This window comes from Hyaena hyaena, unplaced genomic scaffold (assembly GCF_003009895.1).
Source record: "Hyaena hyaena isolate Hyena2069 unplaced genomic scaffold, ASM300989v1 scaffold_124, whole genome shotgun sequence".
Taxonomy (NCBI): Eukaryota; Metazoa; Chordata; class Mammalia; order Carnivora; family Hyaenidae; genus Hyaena; species Hyaena hyaena.
In genome coordinates this window covers 945157-954613 of record NW_024080755.1, presented here as the reverse complement: position 1 = coordinate 954613, position 9457 = coordinate 945157, and the positions used below count along the sequence as shown (strand labels likewise).

At 59.4% G+C, this 9457-nt stretch overlaps 1 protein-coding gene across 2 annotated transcripts; it reads left to right on the top strand.

Annotated features, from left to right (window-relative positions):
• The first annotated feature begins 3677 nt into the window (after window positions 1–3677).
• Window positions 3678–9169, top strand: VAX1 (ventral anterior homeobox 1). Of its 2 annotated transcripts, none has more exons than XM_039237374.1 (3): window positions 3678–3918; window positions 5076–5270; window positions 9129–9169. In XM_039237374.1, the coding sequence occupies exons 1-3, from the start codon at window positions 3678–3680 to the stop codon at window positions 9167–9169; spliced, it is 477 nt and encodes a 158-aa protein (XP_039093305.1). The 2 variants fall into 2 exon arrangements, with proteins under 2 accessions (XP_039093305.1, XP_039093304.1); XM_039237373.1 differs by lacking the exon at window positions 9129–9169 and adding an exon at window positions 7078–7653 and having other exon boundaries at window positions 5076–5263.
• Window positions 9170–9457: the final 288 nt, after the last annotated feature.

Sequence of the window (9457 nt, the reverse complement as noted above, 5' to 3'; positions counted from 1 at the left end):
CTTAGCAATGTCCCTCCAGCTTTACAAGATACAGTTCTTCCACCTTGTGGAAAGATACCTTGCTAGGAAGCTAAAAATGCACATTCCTGGACACTGCTCTCTGACGTTCATTCAGTAGGTCTGGATCCGGGAAACTATTTTATTCACTCCAGGCCAGCCTGATGTGGGGGAGGGGGGGAGGGCAGTGATAGACTCCTAAGAAATGCTCGTGCCTAGAAATAAATAGCATTGTCACAAACAAGGAGTTCGTGTTTCATTTGTATTTCACGTTGTTTTGATAAAATCCATGAAAAACAACGCTTAATCATCAGGATTCCTGGCACTGACATTAAGGTCATTGCTCTGTATCTTGGATACATGTCTCTAGCACCTGGATATCCAAAAACTCAAAGCAGGAATAAAAAGAGCAAAGCCCCCAGGGTTGTTAGAGAAGAGCAGAAGTACCTTGGAGTTCAAATTCTGCACTTCCCAGCTGTATGACTGGGGCAAGTTAGGGAATCTCTCTGAGCCTTTGTTTTTGTTTTTGTTTTCTTTCCATCTATAAAACTGGGATATGATTAACCTTCCTGATGGAGGGGTTAAGAAAATTAAATGGGTTTATGCACCCCTACGTGACGGCTCAGTAAATAGTTCCACTTAGGACAAAATTTGCCACTGATTCCCCACCCTCTCATCACCCAGGGAGGGGCAGTGTCTGTGACGCCTAACTTCAAATCGGTATTTGGGATTTGGTGGTAGTTTGGCGTATCCTGTGGTGCCTGATATGCAGCCCCGGACCTCCCTGGGCCTCCACTACCCACTGCGCCAGACTTTTCTAAGGGCTGCAGTTCACTCCCTGGCCGGTTCCCCTCCTCCACCTAATAGAAGAGGTGGTGGGTTGGGTATTTTTATTTTAAAAGATTCTTTTCTGGGCCTTTGACTCGGTGCTGCAAGTATCCGTGTGGGTTTCGCGGGCCTCGGTTGCCTTCGTAGAAAGGAGGAGGCGTCCTAGCTGGGAGCGATGAGCCACTCACCCCCCCCCCCCCCCCCAAGGCCAAGGCTTGGGTCTGGGACTTTCCACGGCCCCCGGGTCTCTTGAGGTGGGCGGCAAATCCTCCTGCGCAAGGGACCCGGAGAGGTTGGGGAGGTGGCCGGGCCAGCTGTCTGAGAGTGGGACAGCGCTCCACAGCCGGCCATGCGGCAGAGAAGGGCCACGGGGCCGGGATTTGGGACCCCACCGTCTCCTCACCGAAGGAGGCGCCGGGAATTGCCTCCGGCCGAGCTCTGCGGGGAAACGAGGGCCCCATCCACCGCCCGGATCCCCTTCTGGAGGACTCGCATCTCCGGGCCCTGCTCTGGCTACGCGATAATGGGAGCCGAGACCCGGCGACTGCGCCTTTCTCTCGCACGACCCTCTAGGCAGCGGAGCCCTGGGGCCTCGGGGCGCCAACCCGGGAAGTAACTGGAGAGTTGGCTGGATTTTGTCTCCATCCCGCTCTACATCCTCAGACCCGGGCGGCCGCAGGGACGCGTCCCCCTCTCCACCCACCCACCCGTCCCCACCGAACCGCAGGGCAGAGCGCGGAATCAAAAGCACTGTCCATCCGGAGGCCCAGCTGGCGACAGCCCAGAGGACTGACAGGCCACCCGTCTGCCGGGCCCGGGAAACCCGCCTCCCTGCGGAGAGTAGCTCAGGACAATCACACACACACTCATACGCACACACGCACACACACGCGCGCGCGCGCACACACACACACACACACACACACACACACAATCAAATACAGTAAAAGCCCAAGGTCTGCCTCCAGGGCCAGAGGCGGCCTCCGGAACCGGACCGAGCTGGGGTCCTGCGAGGGGCCCAAAAGAGTGGGGGCGCCAGGGGAGGGGAGGGCGCGAAGGACCCGGCTCAGAGGCCCCTCCCACTCGCGGACGCTCCACGAGGCCGAGCAGGGTGGCGGCGGGACCGCGCGGCGGGCGGAGCGCGCCGGGCGGCGGGCGGGGGCCCCTCGGAGCCCACCGCACACACTCGCACCCCCTCCGCCCGCTTCTCTCCCACCCGCTCGCTGACACCCCCGCCCGGCCCCCTCCTCTTCCCCGCCCGCCTCCGCCCCCATTCTGCGAATTGTGTGGAAAAATTCTCAGCCAAACCTCCCACCTCTTCTCCCCCCCCCCACCCCACTCCCTTTAAAAAACCCCCTTTCCTCCCCGGCCCCTGCACTCTTTGTGAATGAGGGCAGGGAACACGGCCCTTCCCCCGCCCAGGAGCCACGCCAGACCGCCGCACTCAGAGGACTGTTTGTTAATAGTCCAATTAGATAATTGCCATCTTTCACTCCTTTTGCTCCGCATTTCCCATAAAGGAATGAATGGGGAGAGCGGCGTGGAGAGGGCTTCTGCCCCGGCAAGGTGACGAGAAGGGCTGGAGCTTGCTCCTTGCACAAGGCCATGCGCTTGAATTGAATCATTGTAGCCTAATCAATGCTCTTATTGGATTACTGGCTGTTGCTTTTCTCAAAGATATTGTAGCAGAGACAATGAAATAGCTAGGGGAAAACTTTTTTTTTTTTTTTTGAAGCAGAACTCACAGTTGAGATTTTTCTCGGCCCTCTCCCTCTCCCCCCCCCCCTCCTCTCCTGCTGGACTCTGAGCACAAAGCTGCCCTTTGAATGGGCTGCCTCAGGGCTGCCGGAGGTGCGGGCGTGAAAAACCCCAACGGGAACACTAAATGGAGAGAGGTGGCCGTTTAAGATGGCTGTCAGCGTCGAGGTGTGTTAAGAAGGAGTGATTTGGGGCGAAAGCTTGGCTTTTGGAGTTCGGGGGGGAGATACTTTTTGGGAAAACTTTTACTCCCTCCCCCCCTTTCCCCCAGAGGCAACCTCTTTCTTCCGCAGCAGGGTGTGTGAGGGTTTCTGTTGCTTTCTTTTTCCCTCCCCCCTCCTCCCTCATTCAGCTCTATCTGTCGAGTGCGCAGAAAACCCCTCTAGCCGGTGTGTGAGCAGGAGGGTCAAAGGCAAAGGGAAAGTTAATAATGCCTGCTAATGGTACTAACAATTCAGGATGAATCTTGTCAAAAGTTTTTCTGGAAGTGTGGGTCTTTGATTGTGTGTTTCCTGAAAGCAAGAGCAGTCATTTCCGTTTATCCACCGGCTAAACCCCTACTTGATTGGGGACAAGGACAGAAACCATCCATTACGATCTGATATATTATCCAAACAATTTAGTGTATTCATGAGGTAACCGAAACGTGGGGGCTGCGAAATTACCCGTAATCAATTGCAACAGCGAGCGCGCGTCCCCGCGGGTGTCGGACAGCTACAAGTCGCCGTCTCAGTCGCAGGCGGGAGCCGCAGCGTTTCGGAGTTGCTCTGCTCGCTCCCTGATCGCCGGGCTGGGGACACCGGACGTGCCCAGAGGACGCGGACGCCGACGCGGCGGCCTCGCCGAGGCTCCGTCGGGACCCGGGATCAGACCCGCCGCCTCCCCGCGAGCGCGCGGCTCTCCGGGCGCCGCTGACCCGCCCGCGGCGCCGCAGCCGCCCCGCGGGGACATTCATTCGTGCCGCTTGCCTGTCCCTGCGCAGGGCGCAGGGGCTCCTTTGTAGGGTTTTGTCCCCGCGGTGCCTCCTTTTTTTTTTTTTTTCTTTTTTCCTTTCTTTTCTTTCTTTTTTTCTTTTTCCTTTTTTTCCCCCCCCCATGTTCGGGAAACCAGACAAAATGGACGTTCGGTGCCACTCGGACGCAGAGGCTGCGCGGGTCTCGAAGAACGCGCACAAGGAGAGCCGGGAGAGCAAGGGTGCGGACGGGAACCTCCCCGCCGCCTTCCTCAAGGAGTCGCAGGGCGCCTTCTCCGCGTCGGGAGCCGCGGAGGACTGTAACAAAAGTAAATCCAATTCGGCCGCGGACCCGGATTACTGCCGCCGGATCCTGGTCCGAGGTAGGGATGGGGTCGGGCGGCGGGGCGCGCGTGCTTCGGGGGAGGACTCGGGGGCCCGAGCTGTGCGCCGCCCCAGACGCAGGCCCGCGGGGAGGAGGTGTCGGCTGCGAACTCGAAGAAAGTTACTGCTTTCCCCACCCCCCCTCCGCTCCCCCCCGGCCCCGGTCTGGCCGGCTGCGGGACACTCGCACCTGGGGCGCGCTCGCCCCTGCAGCCTCGACCCTCCGAGCCGCGAGGGGCCCCGCCTCCCGGGCGGCTGGGGAGCCGGGGGGCTGCGCCGACCCGCCCGGGCTCCGGGCTGCGGCCTCCGCGGAGGGAAGGAGGGGAACGCGATGGAGGACGAGCGCGCGCTGTGCGAGAGCCAGGGGACCTGCCGGGAGCCTGCCCGCCGGCTCCCGCGCCCCGGAGGGCCGAGGGCACCCAGGGGGAGTGCGGGCGCCGGGGAACAGAGGCCGAGCGCCGGCCACTGCGGGGCCGAGGGCCCCGGCGCCGCGCTTGAGGCTTGCCGCCGCCGCCGCCGCCGGGAGAAGCGGCTGAGCTGGGTCGCCGGGCCGCGGCGGTCGCCTCGGTGCTCCGCTCGGCCCCGCTGTGCTGCGCGTTGTGCGCTCGGCTCTGGGGGCAGCGGTGCTGAGGCCCGGGCCCGGCCCGGCGCCGCCCCCGCCAGCAGATCGCCAGGCCCCGGCGGCCCCTACTCTGTCCCTCCTCCTTCCGCCGCCCCGGCTCCGGAGAGGAGACCGCGGGGTGGGGCGTTGGGACAGCGGGAGACGAGGCTGGTCTGCGCGCTCCAGGGCTGGGGCCGTTGGGCCCCGGCCTGGTCAGCCTGGAGACCGTCAGGCTACAGGGGACCCAGACCGCGCAGCCGAAGCCCCCAGGCCGGAAGGATCGTCAGCCGATTTGAATTTTTTTTTCCCCCCTCCCGTGTCTAGAGGCCTCTGTAAAGGCTAAGTCTGGTTCCGCCTCTCGTCAGCGGTGTGGAGTTTGCCCCCTGGCTCCCCAAAAACGCACAGTGTCTTTGCTCCCCGGCTGTGACCGCGGCCCTCCGCCCCCATCCCCCACCCCAGACTGCAGGCAGCTGGCGACCGAGTCCTCCAGCCAGCTCCGGCCAGGGAGGTGGAGGGCCGGGAGGGTTGCGGGGGCTGACATCTCCCCTTCCTCAGATGCCAAGGGTTCCATCCGAGAGATCATCCTGCCCAAGGGCCTGGACCTGGACCGGCCCAAGAGGACGCGCACGTCCTTCACGGCGGAGCAGCTGTACCGGCTGGAGATGGAGTTCCAGCGCTGCCAGTACGTGGTGGGCCGAGAGCGGACCGAGCTCGCCCGGCAGCTTAACCTCTCCGAGACCCAGGTACCAGGTGGCCAGGCGGTGCACAGCTCTGCACAAGCCTGCCTCCCCACCTCTCTCACCGGCTCCCGTGCCCGGCCGAGCTCTGGACAGAGACTCCCAGGGGAGGTGGACTGGATGGGGACCAGACCTCTCGATTTCTGCCCTTCCCTAAACCATTCCTTCCCTCTCCGTCCTCAGATTTTCCAGGGCCTGCGCTCTGCCCACCTCGGCCTAGCCCAGGAAGCCCCAAATTTTGTCCCTAGGAATTCTTCTTGGATCACAGTCTTGAGAATTCCTTGCTTGTGTCTTCTGCTCCACAAGGACCCAAGTTTGCCCTTGTCCTGGCCACATGGTGTAGGCCACATTTCCAGGCACCACCCCCTTTGGGGACCTCAGGTGTATTCAACACCCAGGTCTCTTATTGGCAGCTGGGGCCAAAGGCACCTGGGTGCTGAGGGTGACAACCAGATTGGAAAGGCACACATTCCTGAGATGCGCTTCTGCGGGCAGGCTGCCCTGACCCTAAGTCCTACCCTGGACCTAGACTCATTCCCACCCCTGGGCACCCACTGGGCACCTGGGAGGCCCTGTCTTCTGTGACAGTGATATGTGGGATCTGGAGCCTTGGGAGCCAGCACTGCCAACCACACTTCAGGTCTTTTCCTTTACATAAAATCCGTATGATGTTACTGGAGTTAGTCACGTAGACTCTGGGCCCCGGGCTTTGCAGGACCCCAAGAGCTTTGCCTTGTGGAGGCCCTTTGGGGCCTGGTGAGGGCCTGGCACGAGCTTGGCCTCCGTAAGGCAGACTCCTTTCCGAGGGCCAGTCTCTTTCCTGGTGCCCTGATGCAGGTAAGGAGCATTTTAGGCCTGGGATCTGGGCAGAAAGCTGAGAACTGAAGACAGATCACATTGGATGTTCTTTTATAGTTTGAATTGGCATGAAAGCTTCTTCCTATATTCTCGACTGCCACCCCTCTTAGTTTACAAAATCTAGACCTTTCCATATAGCTGCTAACTCCATTCTAGGCCACCAGGTGGGCCCGAAGAGGGGGCAGAGGGAGATAAGAAAGTGAGAGGGAGGTTGGTGGAGAGAATTTAGTTCACCTCAGCCTCCTGAATTCCTCCCATGATTCCAAAGTTCATGTTGGAGAGCAGGTGATAAATTAAGAGTATCACTCAGAGCCTCCAGTCCAGAGGTGGGGAGAGGAGGTGGAGATAGCTTGGCCTATAAAGTCCAGCCTGCACAAATAATTCCTTCTATAGCCACCTTCCCAGCTTGGGGCTAGTTAATGGTCAAGTCTGACCCTAATACGCAAGTGGCAGCCTCTTGAAGCCTTGGACAGCGCTAATGTCGCAGGGCTAAATTAGGTTGAGCCAGGGGCCTGGGTCCAGAAAGATAGAGCAACACTGCTCCCCACCCACTCCTGGCTTCCCACACAGCAGCCTTCAGGCCTCACCCCTCTCCTGGAAATGTGAGTTCACAAGCCAGGATGATCCCGGTCTGGCTGCAGGTAGCTAGCTAGGCAGCCCCGTGAAATCCCTTCTGGTCTCCCTTCGAGTTAGAGTCACGGACATCTTTATTACTTTACTTATAATCTCTGACAGCCTAGGCCTGCTTCCACGACCTGGAAGCCCAGCCTAGTGCAGCCGTGTCCAACTCTTCGTGGTCCAGGGAGCTCCCGGGCCAGCAGCCTCTCCTGCTGCAAGGTGGGGCTGGTGCCGGGACTGGGAAAGTGACCTTTGTGGAGCCCTCGCGTCCTGGGAGCCCGCTCCCCTTGACGCCCGTCTCCCCCTGCCCCTCTCTCCCGCCCTCCCCGTGCCCCTGCGCCCAGGTGAAGGTCTGGTTCCAGAACCGGCGCACGAAGCAGAAGAAGGACCAGGGCAAGGACTCGGAGCTGCGCTCGGTGGTGTCGGAGACGGCCGCCACGTGCAGCGTGCTGCGGCTGCTGGAGCAGGGCCGCCTGCTGTCGCCGCCCGGCCTACCCGCGCTGCTGCCGCCATGCGCCACTGGCGCGCTCGGCTCCGCGCTCCGCGGGCCCAGCCTGCCGGCCCTGGGCACCGGCGCCGCGGCGGGGTCGGCCGCGGCCGCCGCGGCCGCCGCCCCGGGCCCCACGGGCGCCGCGTCCCCGCACCCGCCGGCCGTGGGCGGCGCTCCGGGCCCCGGGCCCGCTGGGCCGGGGGCACTGCACGCGGGCGCGCCGGCCGCCGGCCACGGCCTCTTCAGCCTACCCGTGCCCTCGCTGCTCGGCTCGGTCGCCAGCCGCCTGTCCTCCGCCCCGCTGACCATGGCCGGTTCGCTGGCAGGGAATTTGCAAGAACTCTCCGCGCGATACCTGAGCTCCTCGGCCTTCGAGCCTTACTCCCGGACCAACAGTAAAGAAGGGGCCGAGAAAAAAGCGCTGGACTGATTTTAAGTGTTTGCCTGTATTTATATTTATAGTATCTATTGTGGTGATATTTATGGACTCGCGAATTCGGCGCCCGAGGCTCCCACCAGGCCTCTGACAGCTCTCCTTTCCCATTAGTCTCTGCTCCCAACCTTACCTTGGGCTACTTTTTTTCTACCTTTCCTCCGTCTTCCCTTCCTTCCCCCGACTTCCTTCTGAATCCAGGAGAATCCAAAGAATTGGGGGAAATGCCCGAATTAGCCAACTGATGCCCCCAACCAATGCCTGGCCCTGGAGGGAAAAGACTGGTTCTGAGTCAAAGCACAGGACCCCGGCTTGGGCCCGCTGCTGCCGGCGATCATGCTTATGAATATTGAAAGAGGAAAGCTGCCAGCAGAGCCCTGGGGCTGAAAAAGCTTGTAGGTTTCGTTAGACCAAAAAAGAAGACGTTCCTTCCTCTTGCCAGAGAAACCGGGGCTTTGGGGAGCCCCTGGGCTCCACTCTAAGGACTGCTTGGTAGAGCCGATGCACACGCAGCTTTCTGCCTGGACAAATCTTGCGGATTTTTTTTTCCCCTTTAGAGAAACAACAATCACAACCACCCCCGACCTCAGGAGATAAACCAAACATCACGGTGGGCAACGGCGCTAATACATTTGATGGGATCAGCAATAAAGCAAGAGTAACAACTACCACGTGAAACCAGATGAAGTGAAACCAGTTTTTAAATACTCCTATAACAATCGAGTTTGGACGGTTGCAGAAAATCCAGGATAGAGAACGCTCCGCAAGGCAATGCAAAATTCAAGGTCTCGGTGTTCCGGCTTTACACAGGAACTTACAAGGAAAAAGCTAGAGAAAAGCCAACGCCTCTATTGAAAGAAAATGCAGAATCTTTTCTCTGAGGCTGTTCGGGCGACGGCAGAACGTTTCCCGCTACTCCGGGAGAGCTGGGCGGCCGCCGGCGCCTCTCCCCAGCTTCTCCCCGTCGACACGGAGGCAGAATTGCTGGGCTTGGAAACGAATCGATGCCCTCTGCCTCCTCTTTCCCACTCCCGGATTCACGAAACCCCTCCAGCGCGCAGGAAACGACTGGATTTCAGAGCTGTTCTTGGAGAACCAGGTGGCTGGGACGAAGAGGGGACAGAGGGGCGACCCGGCCCCCTTATTCATATCAGCTACCTGCTCCGGTAGGAAAGGCTTCCCTCCCCACACCCCTGCGCGCCCCTTCCCCCAAGCTTTCCAAGGTCCCAAGTCAGAGAAACCCTGACCGTGACACCGTCACAGCCTGTCCCTTACCGGAGCAACAACCACCGTCCCGCAGCCACGGCCACCCGCATTTTAACCAAAACCACAGACCTAGACGGCGAGGTGCCGCAGTGTCTAGAATGTATTCCTTCATCCGAAGCGAGCGCAGAGCATTTTTTAAATAGTAATTTTATTGTAAATTATTTACATCGGAAGCTTCCCCCACCCTCTTTATTTTTTTCTTTTAGGAAATAGTGAAGAAAATAATGAACGATTCAAACATGGGTAGGTGTCACTGAATCCTGGCTACTAACTTTGTTCTGAATGTTTTGGATATTTGGATGTTTTGTATTTATGTGGTGAGAGTGAAATATATATATCTAAGATGATAAAATGAGGTGTATTTTTGTCTTGTGTCTGAAGGATAAAAACACAAATGAAAGAAGAAGAAGAAGAAGAAAAGGATGAGAGACCCAGCAAATGATGAGGCTCGGAGGCGTGGGGGCTCCTGGGGTGGAGGGTGGCAGGCCTGTAGCTTTGGGGTCCTGCCCTGGCACCGTGAGGTCCTGGGATGAGG

What these genes read in the sequence shown, in the direction of transcription:
- VAX1 (XM_039237373.1), top strand. Translation starts at nt 3,678, where the DNA reads ATGTTCGGGAAACCAGACAAAATGGACGTTCGGTGCCACTCGGACGCA. An exon ending in CCGCCGGATCCTGGTCCGAG is followed by an intron (nt 3,919 to 5,075) that starts GTAGGGATGGGG and finishes CCCCTTCCTCAG; the next exon opens with ATGCCAAGGGTTCCATCCGA. An exon ending in TTAACCTCTCCGAGACCCAG is followed by an intron (nt 5,264 to 7,077) that starts GTACCAGGTGGC and finishes CCCTGCGCCCAG; the next exon opens with GTGAAGGTCTGGTTCCAGAA.